Source organism: Heloderma suspectum, chromosome 2, assembly GCF_057233095.1.
Source record: "Heloderma suspectum isolate Gila_16-S chromosome 2, 16-S_ref, whole genome shotgun sequence".
Lineage (NCBI taxonomy): Eukaryota > Metazoa > Chordata > Lepidosauria > Squamata > Helodermatidae > Heloderma > Heloderma suspectum.
In genome coordinates this window covers 191,346,633-191,372,465 of record NC_139459.1, presented here as the reverse complement: position 1 = coordinate 191,372,465, position 25,833 = coordinate 191,346,633, and the positions used below count along the sequence as shown (strand labels likewise).

The following is a 25,833-nucleotide window of genomic DNA, read 5'->3' as shown; positions in this document are numbered from 1 at the left end:
ATCTCCCAAAGCAAGAGAACAGGCAAGCAGTCTTTCTGGAGAACCTGCATGCTTAATCTCTGAGGAAGGCTGTCTCCAGGGCCACCTCACAGTGCCTTGCTTTGAGGAAGGACTGCTCAAAGCATGGCACTCAGGCCAGGGCGGCTCTTCGGAGAGGCTGCCTGCACCATTTCTCATTTGGGGTGAGGGTAATAATGGTGGATGGGCAGCAGAGACAGTGTGGGGAGCAACAGCGCACATCCTCCTGCATCAGGCAGCAAGACATCTTGCGCCGCCAGTGGCACCGTAGGCATTTGGAAGGCGCGTGTGAAGAGATGTGGAGGTGGCTGAAGCACGCCCTTCGAAATGCTCATCTCATCCGTATTTAAAGTCTATACCAAAAGACCGAACTCTCGAGTGTCCCACCCCAGTCACACATACTCAGCTTAAGAAACGTTTAAAAAGCATTTCAGAAATCAATTGCCAAATGCAGAAGCTCAACGTTTTAAAGGAGGACAAATTCTTTTATTTTAGTCAAACCACAACACTTTCTTTAACCTGTTGTCAGTGTACCCACAACTTACAGTTCCTATTTTCTTTTTAAAGGCTTGTTTGGGAATATTACAACTTTCCTCCTTCAAACAGATGAAATAATCCCACACTATTATTCCAACTAGAAATAAAGTATTCCATTCCAACAAATAGTAAGAATACATGAAGTTACAGCCAGCCAGACAGTTGACAGCCATGGAGTCTTCAACAGTTTATTAGAAATAATGTAGACATTAAAAAATCCCCACTGCTTTGAACACAAATTGAGGTTTTCAGGCTTATCATAAGCTGGTCAAAAAAACAAAAAATCCAATAGTGTATTAACATTTTGTCACTCGCTTTCATACCAACAGTGCAAATACAATTTGGTCTAAATGTACAGATTGACAAGCAACAACGTACAGGCTCCCTTACCTCTCCATATTAAGAGATGTAAGAGCTTTGAGGATCAAACAACCAAATGTACAGGCTTCACCCATTTTACGTTTTAGAGGGGTTGCTAGTTTTAGCTAGAATATCTTGAACACTAACTAGTGATTAAATACAACGAAGTGAAGAGCATTAAACATCAGTGGAACATACCCTGAAGACACCCCTAGAGGTACAGCATGTTACCAGTTTAAATTTTGAAAGCCAATTAAAACATTGCTTCAGCCAGTTCTGTTCCAGGCATAAAATCTGAAACTTTTAAGTTGTCTGCAGTCCACAATGTGAGGGGAAAGTACAAGTTTATCACTTCATGTAAATTGAGAGTTTTCCCATTGTAATATCTTATGATGAGGCAAAGAGGCGTTGTAAACCCTTTTATTGCAACTGTTTTGTATCGATTGCCTATACCTCAAATGTTTGTGTGTGGGTTTTTTTTTGGAAGTTTGGAAAAACTTTCATGCATAACATTATTGCCTCACATAGCTTAAGACTGCCCTGAACAATGGTACGCACCAATCAATGAAGCTGCTTAAAACAGGTTGAAGATGAGTTAAAGGATGCATTTTCTGCCTTTAGAGCTATCAACTCAGGAATTCTTATCTCAGTTATGAAATGTTGTGATGAAGTTCTTTCCCCAAACCCCAAAATGTGTCAGTTTCTCTTATTCCAGGTCAGGCATTTCTGAAAAAACAAAACAAGAATATTGAATACTGTAGCGCTGGCAGGAACACTGTAACTAATGCACTAAAGCTTACTGTAAAGAAAATAAGCCCATCTCCAAAGATGCGACAGCAATATGTCCCACTAGTTACTGCAAGAACAAATAGTTTGACAGCAGCACCCACAAATTTACTTATCCAGGGTTACTACCCCTGGTGAGGAGTATGCTCAGCAGCCCACATCTCCTCCTCTAAGTGCACAGAGGTTTAGATAAGCCAACAGGAGACTATTCCACTGTTTTACATTTTCTATATCCCAGTGCAGATGAGAGAAATCCCTGCATCTCCCCAAAGCCTTCTTCTCATGCCAGAGAGCCAGGGGGATGAGAAAGAGTTGGTGATGAACAGAAAGAGGCTGCCTAGCAAGCTAAGCCAGTGTTTGTGTGTCCTTATAGGGTGCTTCATGCAGTCTACTATTTTGGTCAATTGAAGGCTTATTCTCTCATGTCTCCCTAAGGCAAACACTGCAGGTATTCTTGATGGTAGTAACTGGAAGCAGCTTGAGCATAGTGTATATGAGAAACCCATTATGACTGCAACCCCAGGATAAGACAAAGCAGGATCTTGCACTCATGCTCACAAGTTGGGAGCAAATGAGACTGCAGAAGCAACTGTCATCTTTTGTTTTACCAGCTCTCTTCCATCTTGATGCTGGTGATTAAGTGAGGGGAGAGATAACAGTCTCCCCTTGCTTGAGCTACAGACTTGGTGTTGAGGACTTCCAGGACAGTTGTCCTGCAGACCCACAATATTCATGCTGAGACCACTGGTGGCACTGCAGGGCTTTATGACCACTATGACAACCATAGGGCTGTCCAACACATTACTGGACCAACATACGTAAGATACACGCTAGATCTGGTGTTCCCTACCAAGGAGGAGGGCACTGAACTGAAAGTGGGAAATTCTTTAACACTTCCTTGTGATTAGTTTCTGAGCCCAATTCAAAGTGTTCATTTTGACCTGAAACATCCTTCACAGCTTGGGACCTCAGTACCTAAACGAACCCTCTTCTCATATGTTCCTACCTATGGCCTGAGATCATCAGTGGAGGCCCTTCTGAGTACTTCCTCAATCTGAGGTCCAGAGGGTGGGCATGAAAAGAGGGCCTTTTCAGTGGTGGTCCTGTGGAACACTTTTCCTTAAAGAGCACCTATGGTAACATCTTTTTTGGTGCCAGGCAAAACCCTTCTTGTTCGCGCAGGCCTTTTAACATTTTAATATTATGCAAATAACTTTTAAGGCTGATCTTGATCATTTTTGGTCTCTTCTTTGACATTTGATTATTCTCTTTACCTGTATGGGATTATTTAGCCCTTATGGGTGAAAACCAATGCTGCACGAGTGGACTTCTGCTTATGCAATAGGCGTGTCCCTTCTTCCCCTCTCCCCATTTCACTGACAGAACTTGTTTCATGGGTGGGAGGCGCTAACTGGATACCTTATGCATGTGCATTTTGTGCTGACATATTTTATCTGATATTTTATTGCATTTGATTCAGTTCTGATTAACTTGTTTTATGTCACCTAGAGAACTAGGTTCATAGGTGATTAATTAAAGGTAAATAATAAAGTTAGGCGCAACATCCATGTTGACCAGTCAGCATGCTCAACCAGTCACCATCCACCCAGACTTTATTAAGTGTGGAATCAGCCACTCAATTTATAATACAGAGACATGGTTCAGATGTAATGAGAAGCCACTGTGGGTAAATTCCCCCCAGGTATTTTTGTCACGGTGGCCATTTTGAATATTCAGGGTGCACCATAGCTTCTTCTAACGTGCAAACCCGGTGACTGTGGGTTGTTGAAAAGCCACACAACAACCCACCCTCACTGGGTTCGTATGTAATGGGAAGCTACAGTGCGCTCCTGCTGCACCCCAATATTCAAAATGGCCACCACAATGAGAAGCCCCACTGGGAAATTCACCCATGGTGGCTTCTCGTTATGTGCAAACTGGGCTAGAAACTAACATGACTGTAACTCCATTCCAGAGATACAGTGCAACCAACATAAGGTGATCCATGCCTTCTGTCATTCAGGGCCTTTTTCTTTTCTTGTGATGCAAAGGAAGCTTTTCTTATGACAATCACCTTGATGGATAAAATTCTCCCATTCACCACCACTTCAGATTAGTAACAAATTAGTATTTGTCATGCAAATGACAATGAGGTAGGGAAGTACAACTTGGTATATATTCAGAAGTGCCAGGTGTTTTGCTTAACTCTACTGCACATATAATATGGTAAATATATGCAGAACAGTAATCAACTTACTTTCATCATCACTGTCTGGTGAATCCTATAAAAAAAGATAAGAGAATTAGCCAATAAGGCCAGCCCCTAAAGCACATTCATTTTGCTTTGAAGTCACATTGTATAAGACCTGAACAATTATTTTGTGGTCCCCCTAGGCAAGTATTTAAATGTTGGTAAATTTATATGCTCAAAGCAAGACTCATATTTAGTCTGATATGGAGTTAAACCTACTCCATATGTTAACACACCAGAGAGAATCTGAGAATGTGGACTTAAAAGGTTATATGCAACTGCATTCACAGCATCAAGTTTTAACACTGCAATGGGCACAGATCGCTCTCCACAGGTGAACATATAAAACAAGTTGAGTTTAGAAACTCAAGTTTCCATTGAAGGTTGGAATAGAGTAATGATGCAAATTTCAATATACATTAAGTATTGACATCAGCCTCAACAAAGTTACAGGAGGTTACTCACATCATCTGCTCCATCTACTTCTGCCAAGTCTACATCTTCATCGCCACCCATGTTGTTCATCATCTAAATTACAATGGAGTCTTGTCATATTTTTGTTTGGAACTCAAACAACTAAAAACTGTGCTTCTTTTCATGCTTACTATCAAACTTCAAGGAAGCTCAATGCCTTGTAATTAAGTTACCCCAATTATTAACTGCTGAAAATTTCACTTACTTCAGAAAAACGATCGAAATTGGACATATCTTCATCAGAATCATCTTCCCAGTCTTTCCAGTTGTTAAAGTCCACGCTGAGCCAATTGAGCTGTGGATATAAAAACAAAGTAACATACAAGTTAGGCAGGAGATGGGTGGGGTAGGGCAGTGGTTTACAAACATGGGAAGCTTAGGAGCCTTCAACTCGAACCATTCAGCTGGTTCTCTTCTACCCGCAGAACAGCTCCCTTACTGTCCATCATTCCAACCTGATTTGGGAGAAGGCAGCCAAGAGGACAGCTACTGTGCTTTAATGTTTGCATGCACAGTTTTAAGGAAGGGGGTGGGGAAGAGAGGGTCATATTTCCTGTCCTATTCCTCGTCTAATGTAATGCAAGTGTTAGATAGGAGCCACAATCCACAGCTCTTAGTCGTAACAGGCAGCAGTGTGCACATGACTGCCTATGAGAATTTCTGCATGCTCATGTGCAGAACAGATGGATGGGACTGGGTTGCGTGCCCCAGAAAACAGAGTATCTTTAGAACGGGAACCCATTCAAGAGGTTTGAGAGACACCAATATAAAATGGTACAACAAAACAAGGTTTACCTTTGCCCTCTCTTTTGTTAACCGTGGCCATGACTGGCCAGATTCCCCTTTTCGTAAACAACATAAGACAGATCTGTCTGTTCTTTTATGCTTGGATTCCTGAAAAGTAAGAAAGGTTTCTTTAACATAGACATATGACTAGTTCTTACAAACAACAGATGAAGTAAACCTGCTCGTGGGCTGTATCACTCAGACTACAGAAGGAAATATTCCTCAATACAAAGAAGAAGAAAACACCCTCCAGCACTAGCCTTCTTGCTGACATGATAGTTTTCTAGGTGCATGGATTTTTATTTTCATATGAAGGAGCATTCAATCATATAGATCCCAACCTTGTAGTAAGGTATAATTGAGAAACAGGTTTATCTCCTCATCTCTTGATGTAAACTACACTTCATTTGCATGCAGGAGCCTGGGGTTAAACAGTAGCACTCATGTAATGAGCCCTACTACTAACTACCTCTAACTGTATTAACTCCTCACAAGATATGTTAGTAGTCAATCTAACTGGAGTTAGCCATCAAAAATCTCTCAGGAATCTCTTCCCCAATGATGTAAACATAATATCAAAGGCCAAGTGGTCATAACATTTGCAAGTATTGCAATTGGGCTTAAGGGAAAGATGGGTGGAGACACTGAAGCAGCGTGCTTCACAATTAAATGCCTTGAAAACTGACAACAGAAATTGGGCAGCAAGGAAAAAAACAGATATGCATACTCCACACCCTGATGGTAACTACCAAAAATTTTGGAACTTTATAAATAGCATACATACATAATGAAGTGATGTATTAACGTTAAAATTTGGCTGCTGGGTACACACACAATTAAGCATTTCTACCCATATCATATTTAGCTTTTCCATAAGACCACATGCTTTCAAAGCAGTCAGTACAGTCTAGCTACTGCATTCTGATCAAACTGCAACTGGGAACAAGAATCACCATCTATTCACAGGTTATGCTTATTGGCTTACTAACAATATGCAGTTAGTGGTGCTTTTTTGACATGCTAAAAATAAGCATGAAGTAGAGAAAGACAGACAACTTACATTTGGATCAATAGAATTATAAAGATCAATTTCATTTAAATGCTTGAAGTTATCATTTCCTCCAAGACAACTGCAAGAAAGAAAAAAAATTCTTAATACTGTCTCACTAGAACAAGATACAGTTTTTTCAAAAAAATGGGATCTCTGTTCATGGTCAGCTTGCAGATGTTTTGCTTACCTGAACGTAAGTTTGGATTTCTCAAAATTTATGTTAACATCTTTACTGTCTTCAACACAAAATTCAATAAAGACGTAGTCCCTTCGGTCATACCACTTCGCAGAAGCAGGCTGCCTAGAGAGATCATTTGAGAATTATATCAAAAATGTAAATAACCTAACACTTTGATATAAAGCAATGTCGGACTCAAATACAGTGCTAATGGTGCCCTTGTTATATCAGCTTTTTTGGGGTGGGGATTGTATTTTTCTTTATCTACAGCAAATCATGATTGCAACAGTATATTTACAGGACTTGAAAACTCCTGCCAGACACCTGAAAGTCTGATTTCCAGAGGTTTCCCCAGACCCACAACCTGCACTCGATTTTAAATTGTTTTCCAGTGAGTGTGTGTCTCACTATTAACAACTAAACAAGATGTTTGACTTGAAACAGCAGCTTAATGGGAACAAGTGTACTTTCTTCACAGCCTTAACTTCAGCATTGTCCAATATGACAACAGGTAGCTGAGCTATATGGGTACTGTCTTGAATTCTGTTCTGTGGTTGAAGTGTAAATGCATAATCACAGAAAAGGTGGCAATAGCATCATGAGCCTGGTGTCCAAATTGGCCCCTGTCTTAATGAAATGCACAAAGTAGGAGAGTATGTCTAAAACAGGAGCGCATAAGCAGAATTGGGCAGAGGACCTAGCTGCCCAACCCCGCCTGGCCCTGCGCAGGCTGGACAACTTCACTGTGCACACTCACTGATGTCACTGCCTCACCCCTGTCCATCCTGCCTTTCTCGATGCTGAGAGAGGTAGCACAGAGAAAAGGACTCAGTTGGTGCTGCGAGGAGCAGCTGCTCTTGCCCTGCACTGGGTGAATCACTGGCTTGGGGAGGCATATGAAGCCACTGGGGCAGTATTGCTTCCCAGGTTGGATCCCAACACTGGGTGAGTCGGTGGCTTCATGAGGTGTCACCATGGGGGTACCACATGAAGCTACTCAGCTGGCCACATCGCTGCTGTTATCTCCAACCTCAGGTTGGAGATAACAGCAAGGATTCCTCCATAGCTCCATCCACTGGAAGAACCCAACTAGGTTCTGTGGGTCAGATACAGAATCTCCCCAGGCATGCCAGAGGTTCCACAACCCAGGTTTAAGACTAGTGCATTTTAATGAAGACATGGTACAGTAGACATTTGAACAGAAAATCTCAGATGGACAATCCTTGCAGGAGCAAAGAATGTCACAGAAAAACAAACGTTACATACTTCAAATGCACCTCTCTGTTATAATCCTTTGGTTTTGTAACCTGAGAAATAACCTATCAGATTTGAACTTCTGAAACGTCCCCCCCCCCCGAAATACTGAACCACTCTAACTGTTGCTGAACCCAAGTATTCAAGACTTGCTGCGGAACCATTAGTTTCATATAGTAAGACTGCATATTTGAAAACTGGAATGCAACAACACCATCAGCAGCAAACTACTAACCTGTTCACGATCAAAGACAATACAATATTTTATGGGGTCTTGAGTTTCTGGGATGGGCTAGATGGCCATCCAAGGTTCTATTCAGGATCTGTACTAAAGCAGTTAATAGCAAAGGAGAATAATTCCTAATTTTGGAACAATTCCTAATTTCAGAGCTCTAATCTTCTCTAACCACACACATACTCTTGCCACATCGTTTTATGAGGGCATTTTTTTACCACTGCTTAGTAGGTGAAGCCATTTTATGGTACTACACTAAAGAGAATTAGAACAGAACACTCCTGCACTATCCTCATATGAGCTTCTCTCCAGCCTCAGAGGGGAGGCCTGCTCCCAGCAGTGAAGTGCAGCAATGAAGAGCCCTAAGAATCCAATCAGGAGGTCCTCTACTAAACAGCAAAACATGGGACTGGGCTCAGAGATGGTAATGTTGTGGCAATAATTGCAACTGGGTTCAAGAAATGGAACATGGATAGCAAAACTGTATGCAGTTTGATTCAAACTGGGTTTCATAACATTCAGTTCAGGTCCTTTAAATAAAGTTAAAAATTTACAACATGAAAAATCTTAGTCAGTTCTATCTTCTCGGTCTTAAAAGCACCCCCAACCAAGTTGAACACCAACAGCCCAAAATGTTGAGCATTTTTAGATAGAAGAGAGCCCTTATAATGCACCACCTAAGACAAAAGTATATGCCTAGGAAAGTTACCAGTTTTAATAACCGAAGCTCAAGTGTCTAGTTAGGGGCAGGCAACTTTGTGTCCTCCAGATGTTTTCAACTTCAACTCCTATCAGTCCCAGCCAGCATGGCCAATGGTCAGGGATTTTTGCAGTCCAAACATTCGGAAGGCACCGGGTTACCTAGCCCTGATCTACTTAACAGCTCCCAGATCATCTCAAATGTTAAGGAAGCATGTATTTTTCCACAGGGTATGTAGAGTTTGGTCATACAAATGATATTCTAAGCCTCTCTTTAGTATTTGGTTTGTGTTCCAATTCAGGCATTTTTTTGCTATTACCATCCTTATGGTACTAAGCATATTGACACCAAGTTCCAAAAGCACAGGAAAAGACACAAAGAAGTATAGCAGAGTATATTGTACCCAGTGAGAAACAGCACTGAGTCTTTTTACAGATGCTAGCCTCTAACAGTTGAGTATAACGTTGTGGTTTGGATCCAATGTCATGCAAACAGAGGTCCACTCCCACAACAGACTTCCCATCCTCTCTGCCGCCGTCCCCGCGTGCCCCCCTAATCTGCTCTGGAGGGTTGGGGGACCCCTGAGAGCAGATTTGGAGGGTGTGCACGAAGGCTGCATGGGGGAGGGGAAATCTGTTCTGCCAGGTTTCCTTTCTGCTGGCAGAACAACACAGTTGGATCCAAGCCCACAGAATATCTTCCTAAGATTGTTCATCTAATTTCAGTTGGATACATTCCAATTTTTGGTGTGCTTGACAAGATTAACAAACACAAATGCAATCATATGCTAGATTCATACAAACTCAAGCCCTTATGAGAGAATGTTGCTGGGCTTGCAGTATGACAGAACTCATGCAGAGGTGTTGCTTGCAAGAACTGGCGTCTTCCTTCATGTTCACGCAGCTGTGGTGATTCACATAGAAGTGGCACTCCTTTTTGGAGTGCCACAATAAAGCAGATCATAGCAGTAACATGAACAATCCTCATGTGAAGGCACCAGCTCTCATAAGATGAACCTGTGTGCAACTGCTTTTAGATTGGGAGTATGTTACTGCCATACTCTTGAAGTGCTCACATGGGATTCTGACTTGAACCAGGACAGCGTAATTATGATTGTACAGTACCACATATTTTCAACATCCTAGAACAGGAAGCAAAAATATAGAACTTCACAAATTCGTAACATACTAACAAGCTCTGTTGAACAGAACAGTGTGTGTTGAGGCCATAGCACAGAGTCAAGTTTTGTTGCCATGGTCTTGACATAAACAAAGGCAAAGCCAGCGTGACAGGTTAGCTGCTGCAATCAAAGCAGTAAGCTATCACAACACAGCATATATCCTTGTCCTCTTACTTCCTCCTTTGGTGATTTTTCATCAAGGCTGTGTCCTGCATCTTGAGTCCCAAGCGCAGTGACTTAAAATATATATATATTTTTAACTTTCTACTATTAGGAGGGTTCTCGTGTGTCTCCCAAGAATCTTCCATCCAGTATACCTTGTTGCAGTGTATTCAGAGGCCTTGAAGCCTGGTCGTTCCAGATGGAGAAGAGTACCAGTTCAACTCCAGAGCGAATGGGTGGAATTCATTATCTCGGTTTACTAGTACATATATCTGGGGGCTATTCAAGACACTCAATAGGAATTTTAAAATGCTAATTTGACTCAGGCTTGTTGCATGACAAGGTTGTCATTTACAGTCAGATTGGCTGGGTTTGCATGATCAGTGGGGCAAACAACGCAGTATGGGTTGTTTCCCCCATGTGTGCTGCTTGTGTGACCAGCATTTACCTAATTACCTGTGCTGCATCATGGGTAGCCATGTTGCCAAAACCGGGGGTACAGCATGCACATGGGATGGCCTTCTAACCCACCCCACCCCCCGTAACTTGTTTGGTGGGTCAGAAGCCATCCCTTCCACAACGCGAGTAATTAGGTAAATACCAGTCGCGCAAGCAGCACGCACAGGGGAAGCAACCCATACTGAGTTGTTTCCTCTGCTGATCATGCAAACCTGGCCATTGGCTGTGTTCAGATGTAATAAGTCAGAATGGCTGAGAACTGTTAAACAGCAGCATGCTTGTGCACAGTGCCCGTTCACTCCTGCCTGGCTCTGCCTGCTGAAGTGACTAAATTAACCAGAAGTTAAGGAGGAAGCAAAAGCTTCCCATTACATCTGAACTCAAACTTCTGATTCGTCACTCCCAAAACAAACCAGAGACTGAAGCCAGGGTTTGAAATAGGCTTCCTGGCTTGTTAGGGGAGTGCCAAATCAGGAGTCTAGGTTCAGATTAACAGGAAGCTTTTGCTTCCTTGTTAGCTCCTAGTTCCGTTAGCTACTCCCGCTGGCAGGAGAAACCAAGCAGGGGCAATTGGACACCATGCAATTGTGGCTTATTGTTGTCTGAACAAATACATTCTTGCTCACTTTTTGATTTGCCCACAATTGAGATGAAGTTTGAGGATCTATCTTCCACTTCAGGATATAGTAATGTGTTCTAGAATCAGTATGTCACAAAACCAAAATCTTACAAGACTTGTCTATTTAAAAGTCTGCCCATAAATGTAGAAAACCCATGGACAGTTTATACAGCTCTGATGAGCTTTTATTCTAGTGTTTCATCAAATCTTCTAATTCCAACCAACAGGATTCAGAACTAAGGAAGATCTGTGCAGAACATATTAAAAAAACTATAGCTGTTTTCAAAGATCATATCAACATAATTAAAAGTGGGGAAAATACTTCTGGCAGAAATTCAAAAACTGATTGGGGAGCAACCTGGCCTATTTTTATTTCAAAATTTCTTGTCGTGCTCAGGATAGATTAATCTGTAATGGCAGAATCACTAGCCACCATCACAAAGACAAACAATACACTCGCTCTGACCTCCAAGTAGAACCTGAGACATTTAGTAAGTTTAAGCATTGTTAAGCAATACCACCACCAAGTTCATGAATCACAGCCATCCAGATAAACATACATATTGCCTCTATTATTTGAGAAAAACTTATAGATATCCCCCTCTCTAAAACTGGACCCAAATTTTGGTTGTAAGCTGAGTTAGTTCAAAGTTCACGGAAACAATACAGTATGTTCTTGATTACAGATGTTATTTTAAAGAAGTTATTGGTTATTCTAGTGTCTGCACCATACAATTACTCCTTGTGTGAGTAGTTTTCAACTTTCAGGGACCGCTTTCCACATTGACTTGTATGTGCATTGTAGGAGATTCTAAGAGCTTGTCTAGCAGTTTAGAGTGGCCAATATTGTTGGGCCTCACCCTCGTTTGGATGTACCAGGAGCGTGTGCTAGAACACACCCAACACTTTCATACAGTTGCACATTGGAGGGGAAGAGTGGTAATAGTGGGCAAACTGTTTCAGGAAGCTAGTCTAGCATTACTGATGTTTCTCAGTGAGAACCCCAGGACTCCTCAAAACAGTCATTGTCTTACCTGAACATTCTTTTAAGCACTCAATAACTGAGATAAAACTGCAATTATATGTTTCTAGTTCCCTGCAGATATATAAAACCCCCTATGATCTAGTGTGATCGTCAAGACCCCACTTAAGAATTCTACCCAAATACAGAACAAAGGGAAACATTTTTCATAGCTTCTCCACATGTATTGAGCTCATTTCCTGCAGATCCACCAAAGCCCAAGACTGAGCATAGTTAAGAAGCCATTTTTTAAAATCTCTTTGGGCCTGCATTTGGTGGAGTTAAGCACATTGAGGGATTATTTTAATTTGGTTTCTTTACTTCTGGTAACGATGTATTAGTACTCACCTGGAACCTCTGGCGTAAAACTACACACACACACACACACACACACATCTGGTTCAGACTAAGTTCAGTTTTAGTGCGATTATAATATGCTCTATCCACAAGGGCACAGGGAAAGTGACCGTTTTTTAATTTAAAAAATCAATTACAGAAGACAGGTGGCAAGTGATAACAGGTATAAAAATGCTTTAAATAGATAAATAATTCTGCAATCAAACCTCAGAGAAGCAGACTGTTGGTTTGCATCCTGCTATATTCTAAGCAGGATGGGAACTAACCACTTGCCCCTTTTTATGCCCATTCAGACACAGCCGTCAATCCAGTTACACATATCCATATGCCCCCACCTCATCCACATATGCAGCCAGACATTCTAAATCAGCTGCACACATTTCAACACACAAGGGGAAGGGTCATACCTCAGTGAAAGACCCTTGCCTGAAACCCTGGTGAGCCACTGCCAGTCAGTGAAGACAATATTGAGCTAGAGGGACCAGCGGTCTGACTCTGTATAAGCTGTTCCTCAATCACAGAACCACGCACATCTTATCTCATTTCACATATGCACTCAAATATGCCCCACTACATTTGCTGCCGGACCTACTACCTTCCTGTGCTGGCTATTTTCTAATAGTTGCAGTTGCTAGGCATGCTCACTACTTTCAGGGAGCAGAAGGTGATTCCATAGTTCTGGTAGTCAGGGTTTGGAGGATTTTTCCTGCTGTAGAAGAGCAGTGCCTTAACAAAAATTATCTTGGAATCCTTCATAGGTGAGGGTTTCAAAACCCAGATCAGCTACTGATCTGAGATCTCATCAGCTCATCCACAATACTGGTAAATAGGGACTGGTATGACAACCAGCAAAATGTCACTCATGACAGCAATGGGAAGGGACAGTCTGCACATTATAGTAAGGATTCCTTGTGGAACACGATGTGTCTGTGTGCTCTGCATACACAGAACCATTGTGTATCTCCCCATATGATCTCTTTCAGTGGAGGTTGGGCTACCCACTGTCAGGAGTGGAGACAGGTCTTGCCCCAACTACAATGATGTCCCCAAATGTACTGCTTTACCTTCTCCTGTATTAAGTGAGTAGCTGTCATTCACTTCTATGAAGGGAAACTGAGCAATGGTACTGAAGGACAGCATTGCAGTAGGGAGTAAATCTAACCCCCATCATGCACTAATTGTTGGCAGGGAGAAGCTATTCCCTACTCCTCCACAGCCTTGTTGACTGAAGCCGGTTTATATTGTCCTTTAGAACTTAAGAGCCACCAAGACAAACTGAACCAATGTTACAGACTACTTTCCCTGCTAATAGTGCATTTCTGGTGTATTTGGTCGGGTTCACACGACTGCAGGGGTAAACGAAGCTATTGTGGCTTCTCCCCCCACCCTCATGCATGCTGCCTGCGTGCTGGTTGTTTACATAATTACCCACAATGCAGCGTAGGTTGGCATGTCACACGAACCCAGTGCACAGCACAGATAGCTACTAGACATGCAGCAGGGGTTGTAGGGTGGGTATGAAGCTATCTCAGCTGTGCTGTGCCCGCACGACACACCAACCTGTGCCACAGCACAGGTAATTATGTAAACTACCGGTGCATCCATAGCACACACAGAGGCGGGGGAGAAGCCATGATGGCTTATTTTATCCCTCAATTGTGTGGGATAAAAAACCCAGTCTTTATGTAGCTAGTTTGGGGCACTATTTTGTGGACAGATCATGAATATGCAACCCTGCCAGGGCATCCCATTTTCAGACTGCTACTGAGCACAAGTATTCTTGACAGCATTATGTGCCAGCAGCTAATGATTTCATCTGCTTTCAGTTAAGGATTCTGGATCAATATACAAGTCCCACATGAGTGTTGAAAATTTTGATGATCAACAATGAAGATGGTTGACTTTATCTTTAGAGGAGCTGTTTAGTCAATACACTGAGAGAAAACAGAAAGCAATGCTAATTTGATCCTCGTGTATGGGTTCTGGAATCAGTCCTCGTGCAATTCTACTTAAGTCACCATCACAGAGAGATCACAAATTAATAGCTTCAGTAACGCAACAGAAAACTAAAAACCAACTTTTCTATGTAATGGTGTATATTGTTTGATAATGGCTGAACAAGTTTAACCAAACATTTGCTGATGGCTATTCTCTGATCTGGCAATGATGTCTCAGTTCATGGAAACCATGGTTAGCACATTTGAACCTCAGATTCCCTCCCTCACTCTTTGGTTTGGTCAAATTGTAGTTTCCTGCTACATCTAAATCATGCAAACTATTTTTGTGAACCGCCCAGAGAGCTTCGGCTATTGGGCGAGAGAGAGAGAGAGAGAGAGAGAGAGAGAGAGAGAGAGAGAGAGATAAATAAATAAATAAATGTTTCATCAGCCACTGTTTCCCTGCAAGCCTGAATTAGAAACCACATGGAAATGGGCTCCCAATTCTGATTTGAAAGCAAACGATGGTTTGTGCAAACATCTTTAGTCAAGAGGAACAAAATTAAAAGCAAGGTCAAGGTCACCAATGCAGAGTCTAAATGTCTCAGGCCCCTGGCTCATCCAGAGACATTTTTGCTGCTTCAAGACTGTCCTGTGAAGTTCAGTGCACACAGATTTGCATAGCAAACTGCATTTTATTTCATTCAAAGGTTTCAGACATTATGTCCAGACGTTTATACTTGATTTTGGCTAGCATAGTATTTCTCATACTTTTTTAACTTAGCCCCTCCTTTCTGAATTTCACTCTCTTGGCTCCCCAAGCTAGCGCCATTTTTTTCTATAGATGGGTGTGCAGAGATCCTTACACAAGGTTGTGTGGATGCAGCTTGCTGCTGTGCACAAGGATCTGTGGGTTGGCAGGCACCAATCCAACACTGGCATTAGAAGAAGAACAGAACAGGACGTTTCTGAACCTTCCTAAAACCACACAGTGGAAAACATAATAAAACAGAGCAGCAGCTCTTTCCCAACTCAGGTGGGGATAACAGGGCAAGTGGTGGAACATTCACTCCCAGAAATTCAACAGGGATGAAGGCTCCACCAGCTTCAAAAAATTTTCTGCCCTGGAACTTTGCCCCATGCAGCTGTTTAGGGCCCAATTGGAGCTCATTATCAAAACGGAATAAGTTTGCCACTCCAGGACTAAAAGCGCTACTCCTTTTAGGAAAGCACTCAGCAGCTGAGGTCAATAATACCCTCCATTCTTAGGAATGGAGGAAAAAAAGGGCAATAGTAAGCCTGAGGGGCAATGACAAGAGTTTCTGACACAACCACATCTTACAAAAATGGAAACAGTTACATAGCTTTAAGATGTTAAGGAACCCTAAATTTGCAAGCCCTCTGCACCCCCCGAGACACCTCTGAAAGGGCCAGAAGCCTAGATGTGTTCTCATCTTAGCTATGCAAACAGTCATCAAACCCAGCACATCTCTAACAAAAAATATTCCAGCCCTTATCCATGTGGTATGTTAGCAACTCTCTCTTACTTTTAAAGCCCATATGGAACTCTTGCCACGTGTAAGTGGGTTTGCCCTCACACATGCTACTTTCACTAATCCTCATGTGCAACTTCTTCCTCAATATGTACAGGCACATTGTTTAGCCCCTTCTCCTTTATTGTTCCTTCCACAAGCTGCAGCCTGCCCTAATCTCATCTTTATTCTTCAATCAGCCACTAAACAAACCACCCAAACTGATTAATCCAGTACAGTTAGGAATACAATAAACAAAATCTATCATTTCTAATTCATGCCCATATAGCATTTGAAGAACTCACACCCATTTCATTCTGCTTCTAATCTCACACGTTGTGGTCTTTCTTCGCTTCTGACAAATCTTGTTTCCTTACTACATTTTAAGTCCTCCTCTCTCCTGGTCTTGCCACCCCCTGCCCCCTTCAGCGGTTAAAGACCACGCAGTTCTTCCCAAACTGAAGATCAACTTTCAGCCTCACATCCGCCACCCCACCCCCACAACCCCGCACACAGACAAGTATCATCCTCTGGGTATTACCCACCATGTGCTTTAGATCTACGTTCTGGATACTACACGATACAACCAATTCCCCCATCTCAAGATTTCTCTTTGAGGCAGAATTCTAACATCCCAACACTGGCCCTATCAAGTGCCACTTAGGCGGCTTTTAATGGGGGGGGGGGGGGAGAGATGCTATGATTCGAGTCTGTCCGGAAACGCCACCTTCTTGATCTAGGAAGCATTCCTCCATAATACCTAGTGCACGGTGGTGGGAAGACTCTGCAATTAACTCAGTGGAGAATGGAAGAGCGCTCTGCACGTGCTCAGGGGCGCGTTTTCCAGTTCTTCCTTCATAGACTCCCACGGGGTCGAACCAGGGAATTAAAAAAATACAGACTGAGCGCTGGCTCAAGCTGTGTTAGGCCTCTCTCTCGCTCACACATTTCCACTCCCCACCATGTCTTCCTCCTCTAAACAGGCGGAATATGCGTGTGATGATGATATAAAATAAGACTAACAACAGGGCGATTTCCAAATTTACTTAGCGCTAACCGTTTCGGTTTCCGCCCTCGTCAGTAGATGTGATGCTAAAGGCCTATATATAGCCCCGGCCGCCCACACTCAATACAGTATCCAAACGCACTCCGACCTCCCCGGCCCAACACCTCATCCCGCCCAGCCTCACTCACTCACATGGCGAACGGCGTTAGCGGCGGCGGCGGCTCCAACGCGTGCTCGCTTCTCTCTCTCCGCCTCTCTAAGGGGTTCGGCAGGGAAACCGAAAGCGGGACTGAAGGTCTCTCGGCAAGGGCGGCGACGAGGAGGCAGGGGCGGCGGCGTCAGGGGCAGCGGCGGCGGCGGCTCCTTCTCAGGGCTCAAAGGCCTGTTACCCACAAAGCACCACGCGCGCGCGCGCGCTCTCTCGCTCCTTCTCCAGCAACGGCGGCTTCCAAGCGGCTGGTGACGCAGCAAAATGCCCACCCCTCCCTCCTTCCACTATAGTCCCTCCAGCCAGACGCCGAAAGGACGCATGCGCGCTACTCGCCGCCACCCTTACCGCTTCGCCGACATCAACGGCGCATACCAAAAGCCGCCGGCTGTCTCGCTGCCCCCCCCCCCTAAACGCGCCTGCGCAGTGGCATCTTTCCCGTATGTTCTCTCCCTCTCGAAGCTCCTCCAACCAGCAGCGCCGCCCGCCGCCTCAGCCCACGCAGTGACGCATGCGCTTTTCCGTCTTTCGCGCATGTTCTCGCTCTCTCTAGACTTTCCAACTACCCTCAAGCGCATGCGCCAAAGGGGTGGCGGTGCGCGGTTGGCTACCAGCGGGTGTTTGGCCAGGGTTGCTTCTAATTTAGGCCGCAGTCCTATGCAGGGTCCGTTGAACATAATGAGATTGACTTCCGTGTAAACATGCATGGGATCGGGCTGCCCATAAAACCACGCTTGGCACCCGGAGTATAAAATTAACCTGCTTGTGCAAGTTGATAAATCCAGAATAATGACTACCTGATCATTCTGTATTAAAGCAGATTAGAAGCTTCACTCCGCGCATAAATATGCACTGATAAAACACACCCCCTCACATGTACAGGGGTACAGGTGAAAATCGCCAAGTGAGTCATTAGCGGGTGAAGGGGCGGAAGTCAGGCAGCGTGGCCTGGCAGGCAGTGGTCTGGTGGACAATGGTGAGATTGGCATAATCCACACTCTCATGTGCCTTAAGCAGGAACTACACAGATACGTTTATTTTTACTTACTAAATGAGCACATATGCTGCCCTTCCGAGAGGTATTTCCAGGGCAGCTGACATAAAAAAGGTGCAAGATGATAAACTGTAAACCTAAGCATGTTTACACAGAAGAAAATTCAACTGAATTCAGTGGGATTTATTTATTTGTTAGTGATACTTGTATACTGCTTAATATAATACAAATTATATTAATATCACATATAAATATTACATATAAATTTAAATTTAAATACACATTTATATCACATATAAATATTAAAATAACATCTAAAATACATTATTAAAAACAATTACAATAACTGTATAAAGCAATACAAGGAGCAGTAAGATGGAGCAGCATATAATTAGTTACAATTTATTACAAGCCAGAGCAAGCCTGGCTGAGTAAGTGCGTTTTCAGGAGTTGTTTGAAACATGCCACATTTTCTGCCTCCTGAACTGCATTTGCAAGGGTTTTCTGGAGGATGGCTGCCACCACCGAGAAGACCCACCATCGAGGTGTTACACGGCGATGTTCTATTGGTTGCGGAATGACCAGCAAGGCCTCCCTGCTCAGCTGTGTATATATAGGAGAAGGCGGTCTGCTAGGTATCCTGGTCCCGAGTTGTCTCAGGTATAGTCCCCTTCACGTCTGAATCAAGAGCACTATTGGCACTGCCCCCATTGGCGTTCGCTGTCTGCAGTGAGAAAGTCTTATGCACAGGCGACTACTCAAGCATAGTCTTCCATGCCTCCAGGACCCCCCGCAGTCCCAGTCATGTGAAAACCTACACTGGGAGCACTTGGTCACAAGTAGTCCTCTTCCCTGCAGTCAGTCCGCATATAGGGTCCTGCTCCCAGTAACGGCGTGATGTTCCCTTCCAACAATTCATGCGTCAAGGGAGTATATATCTGCATATCATTGCAGCCAAAAGCAGTTAGGCAAGCAGCAGGCTCCACGGGCACTGAATTGTGTACAAGATACATGTATGAACTATATCACATTTACACCACTTAGAGGACATGGATCCCATTTTACAGAGGAGGAACATCAAAATACAGCAATAAATGATTATCTCTCCAACGTGATGCCCATGGGCACCAATGTGACTGTGGACACCTCCCTTGGCACTCACCAGGCTCCCTGCTCCTCCTGATTTTTATTTTAAGGGTTTATTTTTAAATAAAAAAAACATAACTGGGAGGATGGCATACTGCCAAGCGAACTCCTGCTCTCCAGCACCATCATTATTTCCAACCATGGCTCTAGGCCCCACATGGGCCCCAGAGATATTCTTGGAAAGTAAAAATGGGTGGCTGCAGCCCAACGCTTCATTTTGAAGCCTGTCCAGCCACCCAGGAAAAAAGGAAAAGGTAAGCTGGGAGTGACAGGGAGGGAGCATGCTGGGGGGCTATAGGGAGTGGAGAGCAAGGGGGTGTTTGGCCTGTGCTGCGAGTATGTTTTCCCTGGCTTACATATATGTATATGTGGTGTTTTGCCTGGCGTGCATGTGCACGTGTGTGTATGCGTATGTAATAGGTATTTTGTTGTGGGGGCAAATATATAATTTGGCATTTGAGCTTAAACCCCACCTCTGCATAGGACTCTGTTTCTTGGCCAAGTTAATTGTCTCTCAGCCTCATCCAGTGGAGGCTGGTGGCTCTGATATCAGAGGGGCAGTGAATCCACTCCGGATTTCAGTCAGAACTCTAACGGATCCATCCAAGGTGCACCTTGGATGGCTCCATTAGAGTTCTGACTGAAATCCGGAGTGGATTCACTGCCCCTCTGATATCAGAGCCACCAGCCTCTGCGGGCCTCATCAGTTTGTCTTATGTGACGTGGGTGTTGGAGCAGGAAGCTGTGGGTTCACAGGTGTGATTTTGTGTGATGGAGCTCAGACCCCACCTCTGCCTTGTATGTAGGTTCTTGTGTGAGTTACTTTTATTATAGTCCCACCAGTTTGCCTTCTGGGAAATGAGTGTTTTCTGACCGGCCATGCCCACCATGGCAGTCATTTTATGAATGGGTAAGTCCCCCTGCCACATGGCAGCCATTTTGTGAGAACACCCATGACATTCTCTCAAAATTCCAAATGTCTGCCTAGTTCTCTGTGGTTCCTGAGTGTTGGGGATGTGGGTGACATGACAGGGACATGCCCCCAGCTTGGGTTGTGTGGGTTGGCTCACTCCAAGTCCACATGGTATCTGAGAGAAAATCAGGTGGGTATAAAGTGCAAAAGGCCATCAGATCACATTTCGATAAATAAAGGTACTTTCATGTACTATCTTAACTGAATGTACTGCCATTGAACTGTCCACTAAAGTAGATCATAGTTAACTTTCAGGGACACAAAATCTAGTCCAGGGTTCCCCATCCTTTCTGGATCAGTGGACACATTTTGGGACAATGTTATGGGCCACGTCCCCATGGTGAATGTAGCGTATAGCTCAGCTCAGAATCAGGGGTCCCCAACCTTTTGGGGTTGGTGGGCACATTTGGAATTTTTAGAGAGTGTTGTGGGCACTCTCACAAAATAGCTGCCATGGGGGTTTCCCATTCATAAAATGGCTGCTATGGCAGGTGTGGCTGGTCACGAAACACTCATTTCCCAGAAGGCAAACTGGTGAGACTAAAAGAAAAGCAACTTACCCAGGAACCTAAATACAAGGCAGAGGTGAAGTCTGAACTCCAAAACACAAAACCACTCTTTGGAATCATAATAAAGATGATGTTGGAGGGCAGCATTTTGCTTTGCAGTGTGCCAGCCTCCCAGCTTAAAAACGACAATTTAAAATCTTATCAAATAAAATAAACATGGAGATGGGCAGGGAGCCTCGGAGGGGCCAAGAGAGGTGTCCGGAAGCACCATGCAGGAGATCCCATATCTAGGAAGTCACCATCTTGCCTTATTAGTTGTTGCAATATCAATATACCCGCTGCACACTAATCAGCTACTGCATTGTTAAGCAGGGTCAACATGATTGGTACCAAGGCTACAGATGTGTATAGACCTAGAGTCCTGGTCAATACTTTTTCTGGTGGACCATGCTGAATTACGAGGAACGGAGGGTCACATATGAAATAAGAGGCACTTCTGTCCTTCATGCATACTTCAGTCTCTCCTCTGATGCTTCCAAGCAGTTCCAAGCATGGATAAAAGAGGGAGTTGGCAAGGCAGCTCACAGTCTTCAGAGAGCCATATTCAGTACAGAGAACACCAGTTGTGAACCATAACCTACAGGATCAACTACTTTGCCCATTGACAGATTTTAATCAACTATATAATTGTGTTGTCCAGTTCAGAATTAATGTTACTAACTACTGCAATTATATATCACTACTGCTAAAACCTTTGTACGTACCTTGGCTGGCTCTGTCATCTAGATTACAGTAACCTCTTCCCCACTGATCCTCCCTGACCCCTTCTCTGCATATTTCCTTTCCTTCAGTTTATTCAGAATGCCTCTATAATTTAATCTTTCCCATCACTGTGATCATGCCGCCCAAGTAAGTTTCTTGCTCTTGTGGTTACGATTATGATAGGCTTCAAATTCCTCCTGAAATTTTAGAAGCAAGCTAGATAAATCTCTGTATAAGATTTCCAGAATGGTTGGTGGTGGGCCTAAGTGCAGGCCCGGTGTCAGCACTTGGCATCCCAGGGCAGCTGTCAGGGCCCCAATGTGTGCCCTGGAGCTGAGTTAGCAAGCCCCCATTAAAATATCCCAGAATGTACAGTGTGACAATACATTGGGTGCTTTGGGGCATAGTGAGAAATTAAAATACTAACTCCCAGGCACCCTTTGGAGTGCACCAGCTGCCATCACTGCCAGGTATATCGGGGGTGGGGGGAATCAATATAAGAGAGGGCCTAGAGGGAATTTGCCCACAGCTCTGTCAAACATGGAGCTGACCATGCCTCAGTACCCTACATAGTTCCTCATTCCTCCTCTCGACTAACAAAACTAGACTGATAATGCAATCTTATACATGTCTACTTGGAAGAAAGCTCCATTGAGTTGAATGGGACTTTCAGGTAAGCAGGCATAGGACTGAAACCTGAATGATGTAAAATAAGAGAAACAACCTGAAACCGGGAAGGAATTGTGTGTGTGTACTTTATTCCTTTCCCTCTCCCACCCCGCCATTTCCGTCATACGAAATAGATAACTGGAGGAGGGGATTGGGCTGAGCTCGAACTTCCTCTGAGCCCAGCCCCGGTGTGCTTCAGAGGCAAAGAGGGGGCTCCCTGGTGGCATAACTATCAGCACAACCTGGGAGAATGTTCAACATCATGAGACTAACGGAGAGATTTGCCAAAGCCAGAGGATGTTTAGAACTACTGCAAAACATCTGCATTGGGACCAATTGCTAGAAGCTAGAGATAACGCAGGAAGAGGAAGAAATCTGTTTTTAGTACATGTTAGGTTTTAGGGCCTTAAACAGCATTTTCTTTTGCCAAGGGGGTAGGGGTCAGACTAAACCGGCATGCAGTTGTGAGCACTCCAGCCATAAGCCCAGTTTCTACTGCGGATCCACAGAAACATAGAAGTCCTGCGGTGGAGAGGTGGGCTGACTGGATGAAACTGCTTCAGACAGTCAGGTCACTGACCCAGCTAGACCTACTATCCAGAATCATAGGGTGGGTTTGCATACCGTGGCTTATTTTCCCTCTCCGCATGTGCCGGTTGCGAGCTGTGTAATTAGCATAATTATCCTCACTGGGTGCAGGTTGTTTTGACGTCCAAACCTGGTGAGGGTGGGTGGCTGGGGTGGTTTACAAACCACCCCGAAACCTATGGCTTGTTCTAGGGTTGCTGGGTGGTTTGTAAAAATAAATATTAATAATAAAATAAATCGGAATAAATATAAAGCGTACACATATAGTCTCTTAAATTATATGTGTATGCTTAATATTTATTCAGATTTAATTTTAACTAGTATTTTTCTAGTAATTTTAACTAGTATTTAGTATTTTTCTAAAGAGAAAGTTACATTACATTTTTAAAAACATGCTTTGAAATCCAGCTTTCAGTGTAAACATACAACTTAAATTTTAAATATATAAACCCAGTTTTTAGCCATTCTGATTCTACCACTCCACATTCCAGCACTTGTTTAGAATCCTTAAGACAGTTCTATGTAAAACCTCTTGAGGACTAGGAGCATTTCCCATCCTAAATATAGGCCTAATTAAGGTGAGAGAAAACTTGGTACAAGTTATTGAGAAAACCCTTTACACCTAGTTTTGGAGTTCTGCTTGTGGGTCTGTAAAGCCTAGAAGTTGAGGACCTGGGATGGGGCAAGTAACCTGGGAGGCTTCCAGCTCCAGGGAAGTACAGGGTGCAGGAGATGATCCGTCTCTGAGAACCTTTACAAATTCAGCCTTCCCCAACTTGGTGCCGCCCAGATGTGTTAGTCTGCAACCCCAACCATCCCCAGCCAAGAAGGCCAACAAATCTGGAGGGCACCTGGTTGGGGAAGGCTGCTTAACATGAAAGGGAAAACTTCTGGAGGAGTCATCTCTGCATCAGGAGAAGCTCAAACACTGAGGGCTGCTTGAGTAGCCCAGATTTCTGAGTACCCCAGTCAGGTGGTACTTCCTCTATTTTCCAATTCCAAAGCTGAGGTGGACTTAATATGCCTTCTTGATTGGTCAGAAAACAAGAAACTGCACCTATTATTTTGAAGTGAATTGTTTAGCGTCCTGCTCTTCAGGACACATTCAAGGCAACCTGAAATCAGGAGGCACTGATCACAATAGGCACCCCAAGATAAAACTACTACAGCCCGGCTTACAATAATAACTACAGGACTAGTTCTTGATACCCAAGGGAGATTTGGACTTGGACTCCTTAAAGAGCCCACCCCAGTGCCTAGTTCTTTTTTGAAACTGGGAGAAGTTTCAAAAGCAGCTTGTGATAGAGCATGGGGACATACGGGTGTGTGTGTGTGTGTGGGGGGGGCATTCAAAGGGGAAAAATCAAATATTCAGCTAGGCCTGCTTGAGTTGTGACTAATGACGCTCTTTGGATCCCAGCTGATGAATGTTGATCTTCCCTTCCCCTAATTCTAGGGTGGGAGGCTTCGGCCTGCGGTCTGAAACCAGCCAGTGGAGGTTCCCTCTCAAGCACTAGAGAAAGGCAGCCTGTCCCTACTGCTGGAGGGAACCTGCTCTTATCTCCAAACACTGATCAGAGATAACAGTGGGGATTTCCTCTCCCAGAGAGAATGGCTGCGTTTCTCTACCGCTGAGAGGGATTTTCCTTTTTCCATGCAGAGATAGGCAGGCGCAATTGCAGGAGGCGACCACTCTGTGCCTACCTCGCTACATGAAGAAAAGGAAGCCCTATGACATTGGGGTGTGTGTACATGTGTGTGTGTGTGTGTGTGTGTGCACACGCACACAGGGCCCACCCTCTGACATCATCCAGCCCTTGTGTGGAGAGGCAGACCATATGGGTGAAACAATTCCCCACCCCTGCTCAAATTGGTATGTGAGCATCCCCTTGGTTCATGCCGTGGACAGTGTTCTCACATACTGCGGCATGGGATCTCATGTGAACAAGCTGCCATAAGAAGAGTTTTGTGGAGATCCACCTTGTTCCATTTTAAACAGTATTAAAACCAGAACACACCATGCAGATTGTAGTTTACAGCAGACATGGGTGGGGTTACCAAAGCAGGTGAAAGTTTGTAGGCAGATCAACTTGGCAGAGCACCCTGGACGCTTCTATTGGTGGGAAATCAAGAACTTATCAAGAAAACACCCAGTCCATGAATATGCTTTTTTCAGAAACCAGGTTTCTCTGGCTTGGAAGCTTTTCAGCATAGGAATCCCAGCTCCTTGTATCCTTGACATTTTGTAGGGAGCAATGTTTGTGCTTGAACGTGACGCCGAGAATACATCCATGCCTCAACAATGTCACACAGATGTGGGCGTGGGGGACAAACACACTTTAAATAACATCCTCAGCAGGCATCTTAATGACAGCTGGTTTGATTTCAATAGCAGGGAGGCTAAGAGATCACCAAATAACATTAGGCAAAGTGATCTTTGGTACAAGCTACTTGCACATACGGACCTCCTTAAAAACATTTAAAAGGCCTTTTATTTCCAGCTTTGGAGGTATGTGGGTTTCTCAGGTAAGAGCAATTTTGCCAGTTGTTAATCCACTATAGTTTCTGATGGAATGGGAGAGTTTTCTGCTGAGGCCCAGATCTCAGCAGAACAAGAGGAGAAACATCCTAGTAAAACCTTAACCACCACTGTGACACAATAGAGGCATGGTTCTTGATGGTAATGTTCCCTGATCTAAGTAACACACCTTGGGATCCAGTCTTTGTAAATATCCAGTAATTATCTAACAAGGAGGACGCAGGGAAATATATGCCTTCTGAAGTCTAAAAAGAGGATGTTCAGGCTCAACATTTGCCAGACATTCACCCTTACCAACATTACAGGAAAATATGTGGCAATGACAAAACATTGCAGCATACCCTCGCCTCCTAGGAGTGCTCCTGTTTAAGGAGCGAGCCAGCCATGCCCTCCTCCAGAATTCTTCATTCCACCCCCTGGAGTTCTCAATGTTTCTTTTCCAAAGTACAGTCCATATTGCATGGCTATTGAGAATGGCCTACTCTCATTGGGCCGTTTGAATTTTTTGCCTCCGTTAAGGGGTTTTGTTTTGGCTTTAAATG

At 43.9% G+C, this 25,833-nt stretch overlaps 1 protein-coding gene across 2 annotated transcripts; it reads right to left on the bottom strand.

Annotated features, from left to right (window-relative positions):
- Window positions 1–471: 471 nt before the first annotated feature.
- Window positions 472–17,528, bottom strand: PTGES3 (prostaglandin E synthase 3). Of its 2 annotated transcripts, none has more exons than XM_084836934.1 (8): window positions 17,096–17,296; window positions 6,451–6,564; window positions 6,273–6,342; window positions 5,222–5,320; window positions 4,632–4,721; window positions 4,418–4,480; window positions 3,959–3,983; window positions 472–1,641 (listed from the first exon to the last, which is right to left on the bottom strand). In XM_084836934.1, coding segments are annotated over exons 1-8 (483 nt in total). In that variant the 5' UTR covers window positions 17,098–17,296; the 3' UTR covers window positions 472–1,621. The 2 variants fall into 2 exon arrangements, with proteins under 2 accessions (XP_084693060.1, XP_084693059.1); XM_084836933.1 differs by lacking the exon at window positions 17,096–17,296 and adding an exon at window positions 17,460–17,528 and having other exon boundaries at window positions 478–1,641.
- Window positions 17,529–25,833: the final 8,305 nt, after the last annotated feature.

Coding starts and splice junctions, on each gene's coding strand:
- PTGES3 (XM_084836933.1), bottom strand. Junction 4,722..5,221: donor TAACAAAAGAGAGGGCAAAG/GTAAACCTTGTT, acceptor TTATATCCACAG/CTCAATTGGCTCAGCGTGGA. Junction 1,642..3,958: donor ACCAGACAGTGATGATGAAA/GTAAGTTGATTA, acceptor TTGTTTTTTCAG/AAATGCCTGACCTGGAATAA.